At 38.3% G+C, this 25,850-nt stretch overlaps 1 protein-coding gene across 22 annotated transcripts in view; it reads right to left on the bottom strand.

Moving 5' to 3' along the window:
- The window catches only part of TMEM62 (transmembrane protein 62), a 55,491-nt gene that overhangs the window by 5,674 nt on the left and 23,967 nt on the right, over nt 1–25,850 (bottom strand). For 14 of the 22 annotated variants that reach the window (XM_035259446.3, XM_078334084.1, XM_017976788.4 and 11 more), the window contains 3 exons: nt 21,835–21,948; nt 14,457–14,541; nt 769–873 (listed from right to left, as the gene is read on the bottom strand). In XM_035259446.3, the coding sequence (XP_035115337.1) occupies nt 769–873; nt 14,457–14,541; nt 21,835–21,948 (304 nt within the window). The remainder of the gene's footprint in view (nt 1–768; nt 874–14,456; nt 14,542–21,834; nt 21,949–25,850) is intronic. The other 8 variants (XM_017976791.4, XM_017976793.4, XM_078334088.1 and 5 more) reach the window with 3 other exon arrangements.

Genomic DNA, 25,850 nt, shown 5'->3' with positions numbered 1-25,850 from the left:
TAGTTCCACTATAGTCTTATGGGACCACCACTGTATATGTGGTCCCTTGTTGACTGAAATGTTGACACATGCCATATGATTGTACTGGGTATAATAATACAACAGAAGAGTGCAGATATGCCTGAACTATTGCTCATCTCTGTTTCTCTCTCTTTTGAGCTGACTTTTTGAGAGCCACACATTAGTAAATATTCAGTGAACTATATACTAAGCAAAATAGACAAAACACCAATGGATATATCCATATCCTTTTTTTTTGAGATGGGGTCTTGCTATGTTGCCCAGGCTGGACTTAACCTCCTGGGCTCAAACAGTCCTCTCACTTCAGCCCCCAAGTAGCTGAAACTATAGGTGTGAGACATCGTACTCACCTACCAGTGAATATTTTCATGAGAAAATAGACAATAAACACAGAAGATAAGTGTAAATTCTGATAAAGGTAATGATGGAAATAAAATGTGATGAGATATAGACTAAAACTTTAAGACACCCAAAGAAGGTTGCTCTGAGCAGGTGGCATTTAAGCTTCTGTTAGGTTTCTACACAAATACTAATTCTATAGCAGTCTTCTCAGCGCCCTTCAGTTAACTTGGTGTTAACTAAATGTCCTTTAAACATGTTAGGAAAGAGCTTTATTTTCCAAAAGCGTGTCCCAGAAAATGATTTATGAAGAATCCATGAGCCATTTGTTATAGGCTCAAGGGTCTAATTCTATTATCAAAATTGTTAATATATTATTTGGCAAAATTCCCCACAGTATTTACTTACCCAGCACTGTATATAGGGTCAAAAACAACACAGAATAGTAGAAGATGTTTATTTTGCTCAAGACATGAAGAGAAAATGAGGTCAGATTTATAAACCCTGAAGGTTCTAAAAAACATAAAGTTGAAAAATCCAGTGAACACATGCAAACTTCAGTTTCTTTATGATATTTTCTAGAAGACTTTCATGGGCTGTCTACCATATACTCAGGAAATCCTTTGTTAGTTGGTAACTATACAGATGACACCACTTTAAATTCAGAATTTGGCAGGAATCCTGGTGAGATGGTTCACTTACAATTGCAGAAGGCAGAGCATTCAAAGACATGCTGTAGTTGTGAGACATTTTATTTATATCATAAGATACATAATTGTTATATTTATATATATCACCATATATCAAACTCATATATATATGCACATGTATATGTACATATACATATATAGATATAAAATAACTGAAAACAAAGGACACACCTACCACAGCACCACACTATTTTATCTTTATATAGGTTCAAAAGATACAGGTTTGTTCAAAGGATGATCAAGTCTCTGTTTTATATGGAATTTGGTGTCCAAATGTACAAACTTCAAAAAGGTGTATCAAAATATTTCAAAAGTAAATTAAAGAAATATCAAAATATCTTCATTCTAATCATAAATATGAGTATCTGTCTGAATAGTCCTTTCCTGTACATTATACAGTTCTTTTTTTTTTTTTTTTTTGAGACAGAGTTTCGCTCTTGTTACCCAGGCTGGAGTGCAATGGCACGATCTCGGCTCACCGCAACCTCCGCCTCCTGGGTTCAGGCAATTCTCCTGCCTCAGCCTCCTGAGTAGCTGGGATTACAGGCACGCGCCACCGTGCCCAGCTAATTTTTTGTAATTTTTAGTAGAGACGGGGTTTCACCATGTTGATCAGGATGGTCTCGATCTGTTGACCTCGTGATCCACCCGCCTCGGCCTCCCAAAGTGCTGGGATTACAGGCTTGAGCCACCACGCCCGGCCCCATTATACAGTTCTAAACTCACAGCTAACCTCTTACACCAATTGAAAAGCTTCGCTAAACTCCAAATTCACATGCTTTTAAAATACAGTGTCAAAAAGCCCAAGTGTAAATGCTTGACCCAGAGAAGCTCCATTCTGTGGCCATGGTCTACAGTACCACAGATCCTCAGCCCCAGCCAGCCATGTCACCCATGCATGTGGCTGATCATAAACCAGTCAGCTGAGGACTGTGAAAGGAAGCTCAGTACACACTGAGCAACACTACTGGTGAAAAATATTTAAAGGACTAGTCACAATTAAAGACAGTCTGATGTAAGTTAAATAAGTTATGTCTTTGCTAAAAGACCAGCACATTCATTTATATTTATAACCTTACTCAGCCTAACAGTTAATTTTATGCAAAACCTGATAATACATGACCTTTCTTATTTTGTGTTACTCTCTCAGCTTCTTTTTTGTTCTAGTCTGTACTTATCAAAGTATTAGGCTACATATCCAGCTAGAGTAAAAGTTATTTATTCTTTTAAAAAATCCTCTAGCCTTAGAGGCAGCTATTCTTTAAATTTTAAGCAATTATTCTCTATTTTGGGTGCACATTAGAATAATCTAGGGGAACTTTTAGAAAATACTCATACTTGGATCTCACCCTCCAGAGATTATGATTTAAATTGTGTGGGGTAGACAGACACTTTAGGCAGTAACCCAGTGATTCTAAACAGTCAGGATTAAGAAAGAATTGCTTTAGACAGAGCTGTGCTTCTCAGTCTTGACTGCACATTGGAATCAACTGGGGAGCTTTAAAAAATCTGACGCTTAGGTCCCACCCTAGAGATTCTGATATACTTGGTATAGAAAATTGTAGCTAGTGAAATTTCAGAAGTTCCCCCAGAGGATTCTAACAACCAAAGTTTAAAAGTCTTGTTTAGAGGAAAGAACTGACCTGGGATCAGAAGCCTTCGGTCTGCAGTCTCTCATCTCTTATTAGCTATGAAACTCTGGACAATTTACATAATCTCCCTAAACCTTTGTTTTCTTATCTTTAAAATGGGGTCAATAAAACCTACCTCACAGGATTGTTGTAAGGATTAAGTGAAACAATGTAGGTCAAAATATGTTTCAAATGTAAATAACTATATAAAGATATTGATAGCCCCATATAAGAGGCTGGGGACCTCAAATATTTATTAATTTACATTATGTTCAGGAAAATACACATGTATAATAATGCTTCTTGAACTTTTTCATAGAATTTTAAAAAATAAATATAAGCAGAAAAACATTCAGTAGGATGTGTACTGTATCTATTCATTTAATCATGTTACTGTTTAATCATTATTACAATACTCCCTTCTCTATCATCAGTCCTTGATCCCAGGGATTTCATTCAAATTAAGAAGAGATAAGAGAAATTTGATTCAACAAGTATTTATTGTCTATTTTGCACAAGTTCAGTGCTGGGTGCTGTGGGAAACAGAAGAGAATTAGGAAGCAGGAGTTCCTGCATTGAAGATGGGCACAGTGGCTCATGCCTGTAATCCCAGCACTTTGGGAATCAGGGTGGGTGGATCACCTGAGGTCAGGAGTTTGAGACCAACATGGCACACATGGTGAAACCCTGTCTCTACTAGCTGGGTGTGGTGGTGCGCATCTATAGTCCCAGCTACTTGGGAGGCTAAGGCAGGAGAATTGCTTGAACTCAAGAGGCGGAGGTTGTGGTGAGCTGAGATCGCACCATTGCACTCCAGCCTGGGTAACAAGAGCAAAACTCCGTCTCAGAAAAAAAAAAAGAGTTCCTGTCTTGTGGAACCTATTTGGTTAAGGAGAAAATGTATATACATTTGAAGTGGTTATATAAAGCAAAGTGGCTGTCTAATGGAGTATAGAATTAATTGTGAGAAAAGACTCTAGGGATTCAGACAAGCAAGAGCTCATTAGGACCTGGAAATGGCAGGAGAAAACAGCATAACAAAAGATATCTTGAGGTAAGCTTTACAGGAGGCTAAGATTTAGATACGTTTAGAAAGATAACTTAAAGTAGGGATAATACAATAAGCAAAAGTACAGAAGCAGAAATGAGCAGGGTTATGTACAGGAAACAGTGAAAAAGTATTTAAGCTAAAATACAGGTAACTAGGTGAAGACATGACTAATTAAATAAAACTAGATTGGCTGGGCTCAGTGGCTAATGCCTGTAATCCCATCACTTTGGGAGACCGAGGCAGGCAGATCACCTGAGTTCAGGAGTGCGAGACCAGCCTGGCCAACATGGTGAAACCCAGTCTTTATTAAAAATACAAAAATTAGCCAGGCATGGTGATGGGCACCTGTAATCTCAGCTACTCAGGAGGCTGAGGCAAGAGAACTGCTTGAACCCAGGAAGCAGAAGTTGCAGTGAGCTGAGATCACACCACTGCAATCCAGCCTGGGCAACAGAGTGAGACTCCATCTCAAAAAATAAATAAGACTAGATTATGGAAGATTGTTAGTGTCTTACAGAGATGTCTGACCTTTATTCAGTGTGTTCTTGGAAGCCACTAAAGGCTTTTGCATGCAGAAATGATATATGGATGAGATGCCACGAGAAGGATAATTGGCTAATGACAAAGAGGATGAATTAGAAAGAAACTGGCTACAGGAGCAGCAGTTAGGAGTCTATTCAGGAATCCAGAGAGGTGGTACTGACATGGCATTGCTGACCCCTCAAAAGGAAAAGAAACATTTGAAGAAATAATTGATTTTTTTTTTTTTTTTTTTTTGAGACCAAATCTTACTCTGTTGCCCAGGCTGGAGTGCAGTGGTATAATCTCAGCTCACTGCAGCCTCTGCTTTCCCAGTTCAAGTGATTCTCCTGCTTCAGCCTCCTGAGTAGCTGGGATTACAGGCATGTGCTACCATTCCCGTCTAATTTTTGTATTTTTAGTAGAGATGAGGATTCACCATGTGGCCAGGCTGGTCTTGAACTCCTAAACTCAAGTGATCCACCCGCCTCACTCTCCCAAAGTGATAAGATTATAGGCATGAACCACTGTGTCTGGCCTGAATTAATGGGTTTTAATAATATGTTGCCCTTAGGAAGTGAAGACTGATGATTACTAAACAATGACTAGATTTTTAAGGTTAAAAAAATGTAGTAAGGTCTTCCCGTAAGGTCTTTATTTTTGAGAGTCTCTATGTTTTGATGTTTTTTAAATATCTGTATGTTACATGTACATATTTTTCTACCAAAATTTAGTGATTAACCCAAATGCCTGAAAGTTCATGTGACTTAAGTAAATCTTTCATAAATAACCTGATTTTAAATTTGTTGATAAAAATAGAAATGTCTACAGAATTGCCAGCATACATTTTTGCCTGGGTTTACAAATCAGATGGTTTTATATTTGTCTCTTCTAGATGTTATAAGCTGCCAGGATTTGACCAAAAGGTACAAAACTATAAATCCAGCCTAAAACCTGAATGATCTTTCTGTAACCATTTGATAAGTAAGACTAATTTAATATTGCTGATTTAATGAAAATAGCTGTTTTCAGTTTTTGGCAAAATATTTATGTAGTTAGCTTTAAGATTTTTACTTAGGTGAACACCTGAAATTCACATGCTGTAAAAATGGTTAACAGAAAGATACCGTGATATAATGACTAATTCTAACATAGGTTTTCATAAGTAACCTATAAATAGTTAAAAATAGATGAATGTAAATAAATGTTTATAAATAAACTTTTCATGTGATTTTTAATCCTAAAATTACGTTATATTAAATATAAACGAACAAAAAAAACAAGAAAACAAGAAAAATAAATAAATTAAGTAATAGATACTCATGAAATGTCCGTGTCATTTCTAAATAAAATAAAATACTGAAAAATAAGTTGCTAAATATTAGTATAAGTTTTTTCTTGGTTTCTTAAATTGTATAGAAAGACAAACATACTTGAGTCTATTAATAAATATGTCTTATTCCACATTCAAAAATTGTTCCATAAAAAGTTTTTTTAGAGATTATAAATTACATATTCATGAGACATTAATATATAACAGTTCAAAATTACTTACTTTCTCAGTAACCTAAAACTTAAGGTTACTAAAAATTAAAAGTTTTTACTAATATATGTACAACAAATAATTTTTATATGAGAAAGAATTCTGTGTGGTCTCAACAAAAAGGAATAAAAATTCTTAAAGTAATTTTTTGTTTTAAGGTAAAATAATTAGTTGTTCCAATATGAAAAGGGGAAAATATAGGACAAAGACTAGGAGTTTAGGAGAATAATGGAAGGCCTAAGTAAGCTGTGGAAGGTTTATGAAGAATGGGTCCTCTAATGGAAGTTTTATGTGCTCAGGATGGTTGGAATTTGAAGGAAACTTTTTTTTTTTAGGACAGAGTCTCACTCTGTCCCCCGAGCCGGAGTACAGTGATGTGATCTTGGCTCACTGCAACCTCTGCCTCCTGAGTTCAAGCAATTCTCATGCCTCAGCCTCTCAAGTAGCTGGGACTACAGGTGTGTGCCACCATGTGGGGCTATTTTTGTATTTTTAGTAGAGATGAGGTTTCACCATATTGGTCAGGCTAGTCTCAAACTCCTGATCTCAGGTGATCTGCCCACTTCAGCCTCTCAAGATTACAGGTATGAGCCACCACGCCCAGTCACAAGAGGTTTTGACTTAATTCTAAAACCTGTTTCTTTAAAATTTAATTTTTGACCATCTTCTGAACTGCAGCTTTAGAGTTTATAAACCAATGTTTTCCTCTAATATAACTTAATTCTATACTCTTGGCTTTTCTTGATGTTTCTAAATTGTCCATATAACCAGGAAATTTCCCATGCTTTTTCTAAGAGCCCTGTATTCCCCTACTCAAGGTACTAATTTTCTTGTTTATGTCCCTCTATAATATAGTGTATATGTATAACCTTGGATGCATGCTTTTCCAGTGTCTGATTATATTTAAGTACCTTTCCATCAGGTTTCACTTCCAGGTTATCTAAACAGACTTCCCATAAGGAGAAGCAATCACACTTTAGGAAGGTTTTTTTCCTTTACTTTTTTTTGGGAATTGACATAAGAAACAAAGATTTTACATTTTATCAAGATTATTTCCTACGTTTCACATTATCCTTATTAGTGTTTTTTTTAATTTCTTGGGAAAACTGAGCTTTTAAAGGTTTTCGTTTGTTTACATCCACATAACTTTCTGTATTGCTTTTGAAGTCACTCTGTTTAAGTGAGTGAGTATTACTTCACAGTGACATCTATTCCTATCCCGACCAAGTGTTTTAAACTTTTTGGCATCTTTGGCATGCCTCCCCAGGGTCGTGTTCTAAATTAAGTCTTTTCTGACCTTGAATTAATTTTGGGATGTCTTAGAAGGCCCCAGAACTTCTCAATGGTTTATAACAGAGGGACATTGAACAAAATCAGGCTTATTTAAGATGTTGAATTATGTGGGAAAGTTTGTCAAATGATGGATGCTAACTCTTCTTTCAGTTTACATTTATGGGTATATCATTGATACAGATGTTCCAAAATTGTATAAAATTCTTTAAAAATCTAATATGTCATCAATCATAATCCTAGTTTTATGTTGTATGCCACAAAAATAACTAAATTTCTTTGTCCATTGTCAACTCTCATCGGATTTTTACCATGGCTTATCTAAGTTTTTGTCATCCACAGTTATTTTTAAAATTTTTCTCTAAAGGCATCTACAATCAGATTCATGAAAAAAACAAGTACTCTAGAATACAGATTTCTAATAACTTTAAGATCAAGGGACTAAATAAAAAATTTCCAGAACTCTAATGAAGAAACTGACAAATTCATGAAACTGCTCAAGATGAAGCAAAAAGAAAAATTGTGATTACATAACTAATGAAGATAATGTTTTTATGACTTACTTGAAATACTGCTGGTTCTTTATTTAAATGTTTGTTTTTTAGATTTAAGGAAATTTTCTCTTTTAAGCTATATATAGTTTACAACAATTTGGAAAAGTATATTTTAGTAATGAAAGGTGGAAACATTTATCTTTTTTCTCCCTATTTGATTCCTCAAAAATTTAAAAACTATTTGTATTCTTATTTTTTATGAAAATAATAATCTGTTCTCTTTGTAACAGGATACAAGAAGAAATATTGGTTATATCACCAGGGATTTGAAATTTCGTATCTAAATTGTTTATCAGTACTGCAGAGTTTGAAATCTGCCTTAGTTTGGCTTCCTAGTTTCAAGAGGATTTTAAATCTAAGATTCCTGTATGGCCAGTTGCTATCTTTGCTACAATTATGTAAACAATCAGACCACAGTGGCTCATGCCTAATAATCCCAGCACTTCAGGAGGCCAAGGTGGGTGGATCATGAGGTCAAGAGATTGAGACCATCCTGACCAACATGGTGAAACCCCATCTCTACTAAAAATACAAAAATTAGCCCAGCATGGTGGCAGACACCTGTAGTCTCAGCTACTTGGGAGGCTGAGGCAGGAGAATTGCTTGAACTGGGAAGCAGCAGTTGCAGTGAGCTGAGATCACACTCCAGCCTGGTGACAGAGCGAGACTCTGTCTCAAAAAATAGTAATAATAATAACAACAATCAGACCAAAATATCATCAGATACTTACCTTATTTTACAAATTAGTCTCATTCTCATTATCTTTGGTAAAAATCGAATGACTATACCTGTTATTAGATTATAGCCCTGTGTACTGTTTTTGAGTTTTTATTATTCACCTATCCATTAGATTGAGTCTTAAATTCTTCTAGGTTCCTCCAATCCAACTTTCTTCCAGAAAATTACTACAAACAGAAGTGGTCTGTTCCTAAAGCCCTGAAAGCTGAAACTAAATAAATTTTAAGGAACAAATTTTTTGTCAGATGTGTGGGCCATACTGAGAGTTCACCAAAATGCCGGATGCCATAACCAAAGACATCCAAACTACAAAACTGCCACCTACACACTGTAAACAGCTTTTCCCAAGACCACTGGAACAAGATTCCATACCACAGAAGATTCTTACCCTTCATAATGCCTACCTTTTTCACTTGACAGGATAATACTATAATAAAATGTCACAATCAGTAACTGCCATGGGTAACTTGACAAAACCTGACCTAAGAAATCCTTTATTCTACTTAGTGAGTGATCTGGCAATATCCCTAACAACTTTTTGTTCAAATTGTACTGCTAGTTGCTTTTATAGAGTTGGCACTCTCTGCCTTAATTCAAACCAGTGACAAAATTGCTACTCAATGGCTCCAATAGGTAGTTCTCCCATGGTCTTTTTTTTTAATTTACTTTTTATTTTTAAAATTTTATTTATTAATATTTTTGAGATGGAGTCTTGCTCTGTTGCCCAGGCTGGAGTGCAGTGGTATGATCTTGGCTCACTGCAACGTCTGCCTCCCAGGTTCAAGCAATTCTCCTGCCTCAGCCTCCCAAGTAGCTGGGATTATAGACGCATGCTACCATGCCCAGCTAATTTTGTATTTTTAGTACAGATGGGTTTCACCATGTTGGCAAGCTGGTCTCGAACTCCTAACCTCAGGTGATCCGCCCGCCTTGGCCTCCCAAAGTTCTGTGATTATAGGTGTGAGCCACTGCACCTGGCCTCCCATGGTCTTTTGATTTGTTTTGTTGATTGCCTGTAGGCTTGCTCTTACTTTGGAATCACTGCACAAACTAGCTTTGTCATACCTCGATTAGTTTTACTTTGTATTATCCTTTAAACAAATGTGTACCTGCTGTCTGTCAAATCCGTGCAGAAGGCAACATCCTAAGTGATGTTGGTCCAGTGTATTGAAATAATAGCCAATGCCTACGAAACAGAATCAATTTTAATGATGAAATCCACATAGGCTAAGCCTGAGGGCTTCTCATGCAACTAAAAAGGTCTTGACACTGTCATCCAGCTGATAAACACCTCCCCCTGATGGGAACAAGACTAAATAACGGGGACCGGGAAGTCCGATCCAAGATGGCCGATCGCTAACATCTCAGGACTGCAGCTCTCAGTGAAGGTGCCGAAAACTAGACGACGCCACACTTTCAGACAAATTCTGGTCGCTCACGGAGCAGAAGATCCCCAGTGGAGGAATCACAGGGGTTGCCAGCGCGACTTTCGTGGCCGGCGCAGCGGTTCCGCTGGCGCCTCGGCGTGGCAGCTCCCGGAGCAGAGTAAACAGGTTTGGAGGACCCACAAGGGCCCCCAGGACAACACCAGAGCCCGGCAGCAGCTGTGATGGCACCTCGGCGCGGCAGCGCTCGCGCAGAGTAAACGGGACTGGCTCCCCTTCTGATCGAGGTCTGGAGCCCCGGGAAGGCAGAGTCGCCCACTACGGACACAAGAAGGAAGCCAGACAAGAGAATCCTGGGCAGAAAAGCACCATCAGTTTTAATGCCGCTGCTCTGGCCCTGGGAACTAACAACCTGGACGCCCACTCAAGAGACCTAATCTGAAAGTTGGTAAATTGAAAGACCACAGGAGGGTAAACTTACAATGACGGGAAGAAACCAGCGTAAAAAAGCTGAGAATACTCAAAGTCAGAACGCCTCTCCCTCTAAAGATGATCACAGTTCCAAATCGACAATGGAACAAGGCTTGATGGAGAACGATCGCATCCCAATGCTAGAATATCGCTTCAGGGAATGGATAATAACAAACTTCAGTGAGTTAAAAGAACATGTTGTAGCCCAATGTAAAGAAACTAGGAACTTTGTAAAAAAGTTTGATGAAATCCTATTGAGAATAGACAACTTAGAGAGGAGTATGAGTGAAATAATGGAACTGAAGAATACAATACAGGAACTCCGAGAAGTTTGCACAGGTTTAAGCACTCGAATTGTTCAAGCAGAAGAAGGGATATCAGAGGTCAAAGTCCAACTTAATGAAATAAAACGCGAAGAAAAGATTAGAGAAAAAAGGATAAAAAGGAATGAGCAAAGTCTCCAAGAAATGTGGGACTATGTGAAAAGACCAAATCTACATTTGATAGGTGTACCTGAATGCAACGGAGAGAATGAATCCAAGATGGAAAATACCCTTCAGGAAATTATTCAGGAAAATTTTCCTAAACTAGCAAAGCAGGTCAATATTCAACCCCATGTAATACAGAGAACACCACAAAGATATTCCTCAAGAAGAGCAACCCCAAGGCACATAATCGTTAGATTCACCAGGGTTGAAATGAAGGAGAAAATACTAAGGGCAGCCAGAGAGAAAGGTCAGGTTACTCACAAAGGCAAGCCAATCAGACTTACAGCAGATCCCTCAGCAGAAACTCTACAAGCCAGAAGAGAGTGGGGGCCAATATTCAACATCCTCAAAGAACAGAACCTTCAGCCCAGAATTTCATATCCAGCCAAACTAAGCTTTACAACTGAAGGAAAAATAAAATCTTTTATGAACAAGCAAGTACTCAGAGATTTTATTACCACCAGGCCTGCTTTACAAGAGCTTCTGAAAGAAGCATTACACACAGAAAGAAACAACCAGTATCAGCCCTTCTAAAAATATACCAAAAAGTAAGGAGCACCAACATAAAGAAGAATTTACACCAACGAATGGATAAAACAGCCAGCTAACATCAAATGGCAGTAACCCTAAATTTAAATCGACTAAATCCCCCAATCAAAAGACACAGCCAAAACCCAACGGCATGTTACATCCAGACCTATTTCACATGCAAGGATACACAAAGACTCAAAACAAAGGGATGGAGAAAGATTTACCAACCAAATGGAGAGCAAAAATAAATAATAAATAAATAAAAAGCAGGAGTTGCAATTCTCGTATCAAATAAAATAGATTTTAAAGCAACAAAGGTATAGTGGTAAAAGGATCAATGCAACAACAAGAGCTAACGATCCTAACACCCAGATACATAGAGACTTAGACACAATGAGACAGAAAATTAATAAGGATATCAAGGACTCGAACTCAGATCCGGAACAAGTAAACTTAATAAATATTTATAGAGCTCTCCTGTGGTGTTTGCGCCAAGGGCTCATGACTTGCCTCAGTTTGGCTGCTGGACCTGTACTGCATTTCCTCACCTCGAGGGCTGTCGAGTGAGACAGGGCCGTAAGCTGACTCACTAAAAGCAACAACAGAATGCAAAGCAAAGGCCTGCAGTTTATGAGGACATTGTGCTGTCTGCTTCCATGTCCCCCTTCAGTCTCTGTGTAAGCAATAAACTTGCTGCAATTGAAATGTCTAAGAGGAGCAGAGACCTCTGCCCATATTTTCCCTGGAGCCAAGCCTTTGTTTTAGCTCCCGATGAAAAACAGGTTTAACCAGCCACCTTAAGGGCGCCATTGTATCTTTGGAATGTAAAATCATTGAAATGTAAACTACTACCACTAACCCCCTTAAACTGCTTCCTGAGCAGGATATCACAAGCCCCGGATATCTATTTAATGGAGTTTCTGTTTCCTTTCTGTCTTCCCCTTTGTTTCTTTCTGTTGAGATAAGGTAAATGTAAACAAGACAAAAGGTATAAAAGCTGTAACCCACAAAAATAAATTTGCTGTGTTTTGGCCATAATCTTCACGCAGCCCTCCAGACTCTACTTTTCTATATTCTTTCTTTTCCGCGCACTCTCTCTCTCAGGTTGAACGAGACATCTACGTTGGCGGTCTCGGGGACTCCCGCAGGTCGGTAGTCCCCCGGCAGACGTGCCGGACCCCGACACTCTCCACTACAAATACACAAAATAATCATTCTAGTCAATACCAAATCACACCTACTCATAGGTTTAAATGAAACATTGATTGGCCATTATTAATACCCGTATTTTTTTCAGAATAAAGCAATATTTCCATTCACTCTCCCTCTTTCTCTTCCTCTTTCTTCCTCTCCTTTACTCATTTTTTTCTTCTTTCCTTCACTCAAAAAAAAAGAAATCAACTTGTAAACCTCTAGATCCAGGTGGGCAATGTCTCTCTCATTGCTTGAATTCCTTCCCTTCCCTCCCTCCCTCCCCCCCGCCAAAAAAAAAATAACGGGGACCGGTCTATCTTTGTGCAAATGGACACTTAAAACCTGATTACAAGCTGAATGATCAGTGATGCTTTTGGAGAAAGATCTTGATCAAAAGGGGGAAATGTGAAAGTTGCAGATATCAGGATAAAATCACTCTTGAGAGACCCAAATTAGAGCTTGGAAAGTATGAAGAAGCATTCGTGCTTGCATGTGTAAGTTAAGGACTAACTCAGAGACTTTCTAAAATAATCCCACACAAAATTTCCTCTTTAATGCTGCAGTAATTCAGATAAAAAGCCCTCAAAAGAACACTTGTTAATAGCATCTCCACCAATAAACTGATGCCAATTCTAGCTTTGAGCTTCTGGAACCAATGAACTCTAAACTGTTGACGCAAAGTTTTAAGCAGCTTATGTGAACTTCTCCTTTCTGCCAATCAAACTTTTTTCTACTGTCCCCTCTTCAAATGCACCTTTGCCTTGCCATACTGTACTTCCCAGATTATAATCCTTTTTGCTTACTCCCAAATAAACTCATCATATCAGGAAATATTTTTCTCTGATGTCTTATTCTTTTGGTTGACAGCAGCACCAGACAAAGTCACCTTCTTTACAACTTTTCTATAGCCTCTGCTGTATATTTAATTCAAAATTTATATATGCACTATTTAAGTTTTGTCAAGCTTTTTTTAGTGCTTTATCTTTATTTGAATAGGCTCTTTTCTATTTAAAAGTATTTTATATGTGAAAATTACATTAAATACCTATGTGGAGTAAAAGTTGGTCATCTTGTGCTATACCGTGAAATTGTCTCCCATTTTGCTTGAGTTTTATTTTATTGCCATATAGCAGCAAAAATCTGAATTTTTTTTTCCCAAGGAAAGAGTTATTGGAAAAGTATGATAGTTTGAAGGATGCACCTCACAGAGTTCATGCAAAGACAATCTATATTACTATTTATCAATTGGTAATAGAGGAGATCTTATGTGATACCTTAAAGTCTATAAATAAAAATAAAACCCTAAGCTCCCCACTGACTGAAGAGACCCTCTCTTGGTCAAAGGTACCCCAAAGAAACCTTAAAAATTAAATTCTCAGCCACTATGAAAAGGGAGGTCAGACACACCTCATCATACTACCTCCTTTTTAGAGTTTGGGCACAACAACAGGCTATCATTAGTGTTAAAATAGAGATCATAAGACTCACAAAACAGACTCTGTCGCAAAAAGATACCAAATTATAAACAAGATCTAATGCCTGCAAGACATCAATCTTGCTAAACAGGTCATTTTTCACCCCTATATTTTGGCTGACATAGCATCTGTGTCTTAATGTAAACATTCCTTTCTACTGAAAAGTTTTAGGCAGAGCCTCACTCCTTTAACCAATTGCAAATTAAAGAATCTCTGAATCCCCGTATAACCTGTAAGCCTCCACTTCAAGATACCTCAACTTTTGGGGCTGAAGCAATGCATACCTTCCATGTATTGATTTATGTCCTTTCCTATAACTCCTGCCCCCATAAAATGTGTAAAACCCAACTGTGATCCAGCTGCCTCAGGACCATTCACTCAAGGCTTCTTGGGCTTGTGTTTCCCCTGGGCCATGGTTATTCATGTTGGCTCAGAATAAACCCCTTTAAAACATTTGACAGAGTTTGGTTTTTTCATGAACAAGACTTACAGGAATAAAAGGAACCATAACTAACCTTTAAGCTCTGGGTATCCTCGATATCTAAAGGTAATGAGAACGATGAGCTGGATCAGCACGATCAGTGCAAAAAGGACCCGGGCCTGCAGGGAAATAGATGTTAATGTGAAATAGACACATGGGTACACTTTCAGTTAAGATTTTTAAAGTGGCCTTATTAACAAAAATGGAGGGTTGGGAGCAGTGGCTCAAGCCTGTAATCCCAGCACTTTGGGAGGCCGAGGCGGGTGGATCACAAGGTCAAAAGATTAAGACCATCCTGGTCAACATGGTGAAACCCCATCTCTACTAAAAATACAAAAAATTATCTGGGCATGGTGGCGCATGTCTGTAATCCCAGCTACTCAGGAGTCTGAGGCAGGAGAATTGCCTGAACCCAGGAGGCGGAGGTTGCGGTGAGCCGAGAACGCGCCATTGCACTCCAGCCTGGGCAACAAAAGCGAAACTCCATCTCAAAAAAAAAAAAAAAAATGGAAATGGTATCTGATACAGTGATGTAAGAAATACATATTTTGGTCTTTGTCCCTATTGATCAGAGCTCTTAAAATCCTTGTAATTGTGTAAGTGATAACAGTAATAGGAGCATATTGTTATAACATTTTGTTTTTATCTCCGGCTCCTGAAACAGCTCTAGAGTGATAAAGTAAAAAGAATACCTGTTGTTATTCATAACAAGCCCCTTTTTTGGAGAAGGTAGAGCAAGATGGCCAAAGAGAACCCTCCAGTAATCATCCACCCCTTCTCCCACAGAACACCAAATTGAGCAACTATTCCCGCAAGAAAGCACTTTTATAAGAATCAAAAATCAGATGAGTGATCACACTACCTGGTTTTAACATCATATCAAGGAAAGAGGCACTAAAAAGGGTAGAAAACACAGTACTTCATTGCCTACACCACCCCTCCCCCATTCTGTGGAAGAGAGAATTTGTGTACTTGTGGGAGAGAGCCAAATGACTGTAGGACTTTGCATTGGAACTCAGTGATGCTCTGTCACATCGGAACACAACACAGGGCAGAATTCTGCCCGTACCCACAGAGGGACATTTAAGCTGACCCTTGCCAGAGGGAATCCTCTGCCCCAGTGGTAGGAACCTGAGTTCCAGCTAGCTCCAGCACCAGCTGACTAAAGAAGTGCCCTTGGGTCCTGAATAAACTTGAAAGGCAGTCAAGCCACAAGGACTGTAGTCCTTGGGCAAATCTGGGTACTGTGCTGGGCTCAGAGGCAGCAGAAATGGAGTGCACACAACCCAGTGAGGCACCAGCTGTGGTGGCCAAGGGAGTACTTGTATCCCCCATCCCCCAACTCTCCAGGTGTGGTGCAGCTCCAGGAGAGACATTTTCCTATTGTGGAAAGAAGAGAGAAAAGTAAAGAGGACTTTGTTTTCCCACCTGGATACCAGCTCAGTCACAGTAAAATAAAGTACCAAGCAGATTCCCGAAGCCTCTGAATCCAGGCCCTCCCTCCTGGATGGCATTTCTAGACCCAGCCTAGGCCAGATGAGAACCTGCTGTGTTGAACAGAAAGACCATGTCCTGGCAAGATTCACTATCTGCTGACCAAAGAGCCCTTGGGCCTTGAATAAACATCAGCAGTAGCCAGGCAGTAGTCACCACAGACCTTGGACAACACCTAGTACCATGCTGAATTTAGGTGTCACCTCTCTCACATATCCAGGCAGGCCAGCAAAGAGAGAGAGAGGCTCCTTCTGCTTGGGGAAAAGTGAGGGAAGAAAACAAAAGATTGCCTGGTAATCCAGAGAATTCTCCCAGTTCTTACCCAAGCCCACCAAGGCCACGCAAGTCTGCAAAAGTTGCAGCATTACTGGGCTTGGAGTTCCTCCTAGTGCAGATATGGCTACAATGACCAAGGACTTCTATCACAACCCTCAATTGCCTTTGAATACCTGGAAAGCCTCCTCAAGAAAGATGAGTACAAACAAGCCTAGACTACAAAGATTAGAATAAATGTCTAACTCCTCAAGGCCCGGACATTGACAAACATCCACAAGCCTCAAGAACATCCAGGAAAACATGACCTCACCAAATGAACTAAATAAGGCACCAGTGACCATTGCTGGAGTGACAGAGATATGTGAACTTTCAGACAGAGAATTCAAAATAGCTGTTTTGAGGAAGCTCAATGAACTTCATGAAAACACAGAAAAGGAATTCAGATTCCTATCACGGAAATTTGCTGAAGACATTACAATATTTTAAAAAACAAAGCAGAAATTCTGAAAGCTGAAAGATAAAATTAACAAACCAAAAAATGCATTAGAGTTCCTCAAGGGCAGAACTGATTAAGTAGAAGAAAGAATTAGTGAGCTTAAAAACCATCTATATGAAAATATACAGTCAGAGGAGAAAAAAGGGGAAAAAAAAAAAAGAATGACGCACACCTACAAAATCTAGAAAACAGCCTCAACAGGGCAAATCTAAGAGTCATTGTCCTTAAAGAGGGGGTACAGAGAGAGATCAGGGTAGGAAGTTTATTCAAAAAAATAATAATAGAAAATTTTTTAACCTAAAGAAATATATCACTATTCAGGTACAAGGAGGTCATAGAACACCAAGAAGTTTTAACTCATATAAGACCATCTCAAGGCATTTATTAATCAAATTCCCAAAGGTCAATGATAAAGAAAGGCTCTTAAAAGCGACAAGAGAGGCTGGGCATGGTGGCTCACGCCCGTAATCACAGCACTTTGGGAGTCCAAGGTGGGTGGATCATGAGGTCAGGAGATCAAGACCATCCAGGCTACACAGTTAAACCTGTCTCTACTAAAAATACACACACAAAAAAATTCAGCTGGGTATGGTGGCATGCACCTGTAATCCCAGCTACTCATGAAGCTGAGGCAAGAGAATTGCTTCAACCTGGGAGGCGGAGGTTGCAATGAGCCAAGATTGGGCCACTGCACTCCAGTATGGGCGACTGAGGGAGACTCCATCTCAAAAAAAAGCAACAACAGAAAAGAAACAACATACGAAGGAGCTCCAGTATGTCCAGCAGCAGATTTCTCAGTGGAAATCTTAAGGCCAGGAGAAAGTGGCATGACATATTCAAAATGCTAAAGGAAAAAAATTTTATCCTAGAATATTATGTCCAGCAAAAGTATCCTTCAAATGTGAAGAAGAAGTAAAGACTTTCCCAAACAAACAAAAACTGAGGGATTTCATCAACATCAGACCTGTCCTATAAAGAAATGCTAAAGGAAGTTCTTCAATCTGAAAGGAAAGGATGTTAATGAGCAATAAGAAGGCTGGGCACAGTGGTTCACGCCTGTAATCCCAACATTTTGGTAGGCCGAGGCAGGAAGATTGCTTGAAGCCAGGAGTTCAAGACCAGCCTAGGCAACAAAGTGAGACCCAGTCTCTACAAAAAAAAAAATTAATAATTAGCTGGGCGTATTGCTGTGTGCCTACAGTCTCAGCTACTTGGAAGGCTGAGGCAGAAGATTGCTTGACCCCGGGATGTCAAGGGTAACAGTAAGCCGTGATTGAGCCACTGCCCTCCAGCAGCCTGGACGACAGAGCAAGACCCCATCTCAAAAAAAAAGGAAAGAAAAGAAATCATCTGAAAGTATAAAACTCACTGGTAACAGTAAATATACAGCCTAATATAGAATACTTTGATGCTGTAACTGTGGTATGTAAACCACTCATATCTTCAGTAAGAAGACTAAAAGATAAACCTATCAAAAATAATAACCACACATCATTTTTTTAAGAGATGGAGTCTTTTTTTTTTTTTTTTTTTTTTGAGATGGAGTTTCATTCTTGTTTCCCAGGCTAGAGTGCAATGGCGTGATCTCGGCTCACCGCAACCTCCGTCTCCTGGGTTCAAGCAATTCTCTTGTCTCAGCCTCCCGAGTAGCTGCGACTACAGGCATGCGCCACCATGCCCAGCTAATTTTTGTATTTTTAGTAGAGATGGGGTTTCACCATGTTGACCAGGATGGTCTCGATCTCTTGACCTTGTGATCCACCCATCTCGGCCTCCCAAAGTGCTGGGATTATAGGCGTGAGCCACCGCGCCCAGCCATGATGGAGTCTTTAAGTTTTTTCTTTTTCTTTGTCTCCCTCTGCTGCCAGACTGGAATGCAGTGGCATGATCTCAGCTCACTGTAACTTCCACCTCCCAGGTTCAAGCGATTCTCTTGCCTCAGCCTCTAGAGTAGCTGGGACTACAGGTGTGCGCCACCACACTCGGCTAATTTTTGTATTTTTAGTAGAGATGGGGTTTCATCATGTTGGCCACGATGGTCTCGACTCCTGATCTCATGATCTGCCCGCCTCAGCCTCCCAAAGTGCTGGGATTACAGGCGTGAGTCAACACACCCGACCTAAGTTTTTTCTTTTTAGGAGATAGAGCCTTTAAGAGATGGAATCAAACATCTGATCCACCAATAAAGAAAATTATAAATTGCTTCAACATTATTCTTTCTGAATTTAGATACTTAGATCAATATTGAAGCTAAGTAATTTTATACAGTTATATTAAGCAATCAAATTAAAATAGTCCACTTTCATTGTTCTGGGAGAAGGATACTTTGTTTTAAAATTGTGTAAGAATAAAAAAACAGTATAGAGTACTCTGCAGGCTGAGTGAGCATAGACTGTTTCCTTTTGCTTTCTTCTCAAGAAGTCATTCACCTGGAAATTAACTCAGAGTAATGACATATGACCTAGGTGCTTGTTTCTCAAAGTACGATACCTGGACCATCATTGGAATCAGCTCAAACCTGTTAGGAATGCAGAATCTCAGGCCCTTTCTCAGACTTACTAAATCAGAATCTATATTTTAATAACATCCTCAGGTTTTTCATTTGAATATCAAAATTCCCAAAGCCTAATTTAGGAGACTGTTTAAAATCCACAAAAGAAAAAATAACAAATGATTTTAGAATTTTGTAATAATGAGATGCAAATGCTTATTAATAATATGTTTGAAAAACTCAATCACCCAAGTAATAAAAGTAAATTAAAATAATGATTTCACATTTTAAATCTGTGAGAATATACACTTAACCTATCTCGGGGAGGTGAAATTAAGAAAGGTTTCAGTTTTCTTCTGAACATTTTAGTGTGTATCTTTTTTTTTTTTTTGTATTTTACACTAACAGCCAGGATAAATGACATATGAAGGAACTACAGTATAAATTGCCGTAGCTTCTCTAAAAGATAATTAACAGTGTATATTAAAAACTAAAAACATACCCATTTACTCATGTAAGAAATATTGAGGGCTTACTATGTGCCAAGCATATCAAACAAAGATTCCCTGCCCTAATGGGCTTATATTTTAATGAGAGCAGATAAAAAAAAATGACTGTAATAAATAATAATTAATTTATGCAATTATATATATAAATAGTAAAGTATATAAAGTCATGTGCCCACCCTTTGATCCAGCAATCCACTTCTAGAAATTTGTCCCAAGAAACTATATTAGAGATATATGCAAAAACTTAGTTACATGTGTATTTACACAGTAGAGGGGCCATTTAGAAACAATTTAAATGTCCACCAATAGAGAAGTTTTTTTTTTTTTTAATTTTTTTTGAGACGGAGTTTTGCTGTTGTTACCCAGCAGACTGGAGTGCAATGGCACAATCTCGGCTCACCGCAACCTCTGCCTCCTGGGTTCAAGCAATTCTCCTGCCTCAGCCTCCCAAGTAGCTGGGATTCAGGTGTGCACAACCATGCCCAGCTAATTTTTGTGTTTTTAGTAGAGACGGGTTTCACCTTGTTGACCAGGATGGTCTCGATCTGTTGACTTCGTGATCCACCCACCTCAGCCTCCCAAAGTGCTGGGATTACAGGCATGAGCCACCACGCCCGGCTAATAAAGAAGTTATTTAAAAAATTAAGGTAGCCAGGTGAGGTGGCTCATGCCTGTAATCCCAACACTTTGGGAGACTGAGGTGGGTGGATCACCTGAGGTCAGGAGTTCGAGACCAGTCTGGCCAACATGGGGAAACCCTGTCTCTACTACAAATACAAAAATTAGCCGGGCGTGGTGGAGGGTGCCTGTAATTCCAGCTACTCAGGAGACTGAGGTAAGGGAATCACTTGAACCTGGTAGGCAGAAGTTGCAGTGAGCCGATATCGCGCCGCTGCACTCTAGCCTGGGAGACAGAACAAGACTCCTCTCAAAAAAAAAAAAAAGGCCAGGTGCCATGGCTCACACCTGTAGTCCCAGCACTTTGGGAGGCCAAGGCAGGTGGATCACTTGAGGTCAGGAGTTCAAGACCAGTCTGGCCAATATGGTGAAATCCCATCTCTACTAAAATTTTTTGTTTTAATTAGCTAGGCATGGTGACGGGCATTTGTAGTTCTAGCTACTCAGGAGGCCGAGGCAGGAGAATTGCTTAGACCCAGGAGGTAGAGGTTGCAGTGAGCCAAGATCGCACGACTGTACTTCAGCCTAGGGGACAGAGAGAGACTGTCTCAAAGAAAAAAAAAATTAAGACATAGCTATAACAATATAATGCAGCTAATATGTTATAATATAAATCGATGGGAGAAAATAGTCAAGACAAATTCCTCAGTGGAAAAAATCAGACAGCAAAAGAGAATAGAAGTATAATAGTATTTTATGTCAAAAATTCATATACATATGTATATATGTGAGAAAAATAAATAGTATCAGAATGACAAATACAATGGTTATAGTGGATAGTGTGATAAAAGAAAGATGTGGGGCCAATCTCACTTTATCTATTTCTATATTTTCCAGGTTTTCTACTTTGAGCATGCATTATTGATGTGGAAATAACATTCTTTAAAAAGCCTTAACCCAAGTTAGCATAGGCCCTGTAACTCCCTTAGTTATCCTGGTTTTATAGCATCCCAAATGACTCATCCATGCCTCTGCTTCTTTTAATTCAAATAAACTTAAAAACATTTTATTCTTCTAGACAAATAACTAAACTTCAATTTTATGAGATTCAACTTTCTTGTCATATGATCACAATAGTCCTCCTTTATCCACAGGGGATAGATTCCAGGTCACTCCCCCAGTGGATGCCTGAAACTACAGATAGTACCGAACTCTATATATATTATGTTTTTTTCCTGTAAATATATTCCTATGATAAAGTTTAATTTATAAAAGGCACAGTAGGAGATTGGCAACAATAATAAAATAGAACAATTATTACAATATACTATAATAAAAGTTATAGGATTATGGTCTCTGTATCTTAAAATATCTTATTATATGTAATATTTTCAGACCATGGATAACCTTGGGTAACTAAAACTATGAAAAGTGAAACCATACATAAAGGAGGACTACTGTATATTATTTAGGACTCTGCATTTACCAAATCTAGTAACATATGTAATGTTTAATTGAATTCACTTACTATGATATAGTGATCAGTACGGAGAATAAATGATGCCAGGGGATCAAAACTGAGATGATTATTCTCTTGAACAGAAAATATGTGGTGAGCACGCTTACTTCTTCCAGCAGAATCCTAGTAATAACCACAGAACAAAAGTAACTCTCATGTACATGGAAATATTTATTACTTATAAGAATAGGTTTCTAATAACTACATTTTTTTGTTGTTGTTATTGTTGTTTTTCGAGGTTTCTCTGTTTCCCAGGCTGGAGTTCAGTTGTGCAATCGTAGCTCACTGCAGCTTTGACCTCCTGTGGTCAAGTGATCTTCCTGATTCAGCTGTCCAAGTAGCTGGGACTATAGGCATGCGCCACTATGCTTGGGGTCTTGCTATGTTGCCCAGGCTGGTCTTGAACTCCTGGCCTCAAGTAATCCTCCTGCACTGGCATCCCAAAGTGCTTGCCCTATAAATACTTTTAATAACATATCTTAGGCCAGGTGCAGTGGCTCATGCCTGTAATCCTGGCACTTTAGGAGGCTAAAGCAGGTGGATCACTTGAGGCCAGAGTTCGAGACCAGCCTGGCCAACATAGTGAAATGAAACCCCATTTCCATTAAAAATACAAAAAATTAGCTGGACATGATGGTGCACATCTGTAATCCCAGCTACTCAGGAGGCTGAGACAGGAGAATTGCTTGAACTCACGGAGCAGAGCTTGCAGTAAGCCAAGATTGCGCCACTACACTCCAGCCTGGGTGACAGAGCGAGACTCTGTCTAAAAAAAAAAAAAAATTTTCTTTTAAAACCCGTAATTCTACATTAAATAGGAAGTATTAGCATACACTCACAATGTATTTTCCCTTAAAAAAAAAAAACCCTGTATTTCCCTCTGTTCCCTAAAAAGGCCTAGAAATAACAACAAACCTAACAGTAATGAGCTAGCTAGGCTGGTGCCTAGACTGTGGTCTCAAAATAGCATTTCTTACTACAAGAAAATAGTGCCCTTTAGGGAAATAGCTCATTCCAGTTCTTAAGTAGAAAGTGCACAAGAAGAGATATCTGCACTCCCATGTTTGCTGAAGCACTGTTCACAGTAACTAAGATTTGGAAGCAACCTAAGTGTCCATCAGCAGATGAATGGATAAAGAAAATGAGGTACATATACATAATAGAATATTATCCAGCCATAAAAAAAGAGAATGAGATCCTTTCATTTGCAACAACATGGATGGAACTGGAGATCACAAAGACAAACATCATATGTTATCACTTCCTTGTGGGATCTAAATATCAAAACAATTGAACTCATGGACATAAAGAGTAGAAGGATGGTTACCAGAGGCTAGAAAGGGTAGTAAGGGGACATTGGGAGGGAGGTGGGGATGGTTAATCAGTACAAAAAACATAGAAAGAATGAATAAGACCTATTATTTGATAGCACAATAGAATGACTAGAATCAATACTAACTGACTTGTACTTTTAAAAACAACTAAGAGTGTAACTGGACTGTTTGTAAAACAAGGATGAATGCCTGAGAGGATGGATACTCTATTTTCCATGATGTGATTATTATGCATTGATTGCATGGCTGTTTCAAAACATCTCATGTACCCCATAAATATACACACCTACTATGTACCCACAAAAATTAAAACTTTTTAAAAAATTTTTTAAAGAAAAAAATGCATAAGAAAAGCTTGGACCATCTTGTCAAATAAGAACGTAAAAAAATGAACAAAGACTACTGGGATTGTGTCAAAGGACTTAGTAGTCAACATGAAGAAGCTCCTACTAGCAAAAGGTGGAACAATTTCAGCATGGAAAAGAATAAATGCAATGGACTGAAACATATCAAGTATGTATTTTTTTAAACTTTGAATTTATAATAATATTAAACGTAAAAGACTCAGTCACCTTTGGCAGATACTAAAGAACCAACTCATTATTCTGAAAACTAGTTTAGTAAAGGGACAATGAGGAAAGAAGAATTTATCTTGCATTTCCTGTGTGACTCTATATCTGGATACCGAATGGACGAGAGAATTTTTTCTTCATAGGATTGTTCTAATGAATATTCCTATATAAGGAAAGAAAATTTGAATATTACTATTTTATAACTCTAATGAAAAAATGAATTTAGGTAAATATCATCAATGGCTACTAACAACCCTTAGGTGAAAAGATAATGGAAGGATGAGCCAGCAGTGTGCTGGCTGTTAAAACTTAACAGCCAGCTGTTAAGTTTTCAGCAATTATGCAGGCCACTAGCATGGCGTTGGTAGCTTAAAACCAGCCATGGTTGAAATATTTATATTATGGGAATTGATATAAATTGGGGAAATGCTACAAATCAGGATCCTCTCCTTGATCGCAGTAACTTGCCCCAAGCTGGTTGCTAAATATTTACCAACATACCAGTGGATAAAGCTACCAACAGCTGAAGACACTGAGGCATCTTAACATTATAGAAAGAGAAACAACCAAATTTTATGAGCATCCTGTTAAAAGCATAAAACACCAGAAAAAGTAGTTTTGACAAAAATAAAAAAATATATATATATATATATAAATCTAACTACCAGTTATAGAAACTAAGGGGGAAGGGGATAGATGAACATGTTAAATGATACCACAGGGATGTAAACAGCAAAAATCCCAAAAACAGAGAGCTCCACAGGACCAAAGATTCAGTTTCCCAAACAAATAAATTATTGGAAGGGGGGAAAAAAAGAAGGAGGAGGTAAGGGAGGCAATCTATACAGTAAAAGAGATGAAAGAGACAAGTCAGTTAAATGCAATGTATGAACCTTGATTGGATTCTGATTTGAACTAACCAAATGCAAATATACATATCTATTTATCTTTCTGTCTATCTATGTATGTGACATATTGGAATAATGAACATTAGCTGGGTAGTTTGATATTACGGAATTACTGTTAACCTTCCAGGTATGATATGGGATCATGGTTATGTTTTTAAAAAACAGTCCTTATCTTTTACTGGTCCATATTGACATATTTATAGATGAAATGACATCATGGTGCAGAGAGGGGAGATAGGCATAAAGATGGAACAAGACTGACCATGAGTTGACAATTGTTGAGACTGGCTGATGGATATATGGGAGTTCATTATAATATTATCCCTTTTGTATATTTAAAACTTTCCCACTATGAGAGATAGCATGGGGAGAAATGCCAGATATAGGTGAAGGGGAGGAAGGCAGCAAATCACAATGCCACCTGTGTATCTATGTAACAATCTTGCGTGTTCTTCACATGTACCCCAAAACCTAAAATGCAATAAAAATAAATAAATAAATATACTTTCCCACTACAAGAAAGTTTTAAAATAATAAGAACTTACATTTGTGTTTTTTAAACTTTTATTGCTCAAAATGTGCTTATATTAAATAAGTTATTTTTTAAAGCAGGGATCTAGATTTCTCTAATGTTTGAGATTAGAGATTTCTAGAGTCTACTCTTTAAATTGGCAGAGTAGGCACAATAATCTTAAACTACTAGTACTCAAACTTTAGTGCACATCAGAATCACCTGGAGAGATTGTTAAATTAGATTGCTGGGTCCTATCTCTAAAGTTTCTGATTCAGTAGGTTTCGGATGAGACCTAAGAATTTCCATTTCTAACAAGTTCCGAGGTGATACTGAGGCTACTAGCCCAAGACCCACACTGAAAATTGATCCAAAGGTCTAGTTGCTAATAGACTACAAGGAACCTATAGATATTCAATAAATCTAACAAGTAGGTAAAATATTAGATAATAAAGAAATGTTTTCTCCCACAGATTTTGAGTTTCAATCTGACTTATCTATAGCTTACTGTATTTAAAAGGACAGAACTTTCCCATGAACGAATGAGGGGAGCAGGTTTCCTATTTAATACTACTCAGTAGGTTAATTGTTTCAAGTTATACATGTAAGAAAACAAAATAGATAAGTCATTGCCTGAGGCTGAGGATATAAGGAAAACAGACTGCAAAAGACACAAGAAAACTATTGAGAGAAATGTATC

The sequence above is a fragment of the Callithrix jacchus genome, chromosome 8 (genome assembly GCF_049354715.1).
Source record: "Callithrix jacchus isolate 240 chromosome 8, calJac240_pri, whole genome shotgun sequence".
Lineage (NCBI taxonomy): Eukaryota > Metazoa > Chordata > Mammalia > Primates > Cebidae > Callithrix > Callithrix jacchus.
The sequence above is the reverse complement of the archived record's forward strand: the minus strand, read 5'-3'. Positions and strand labels throughout refer to the sequence as shown.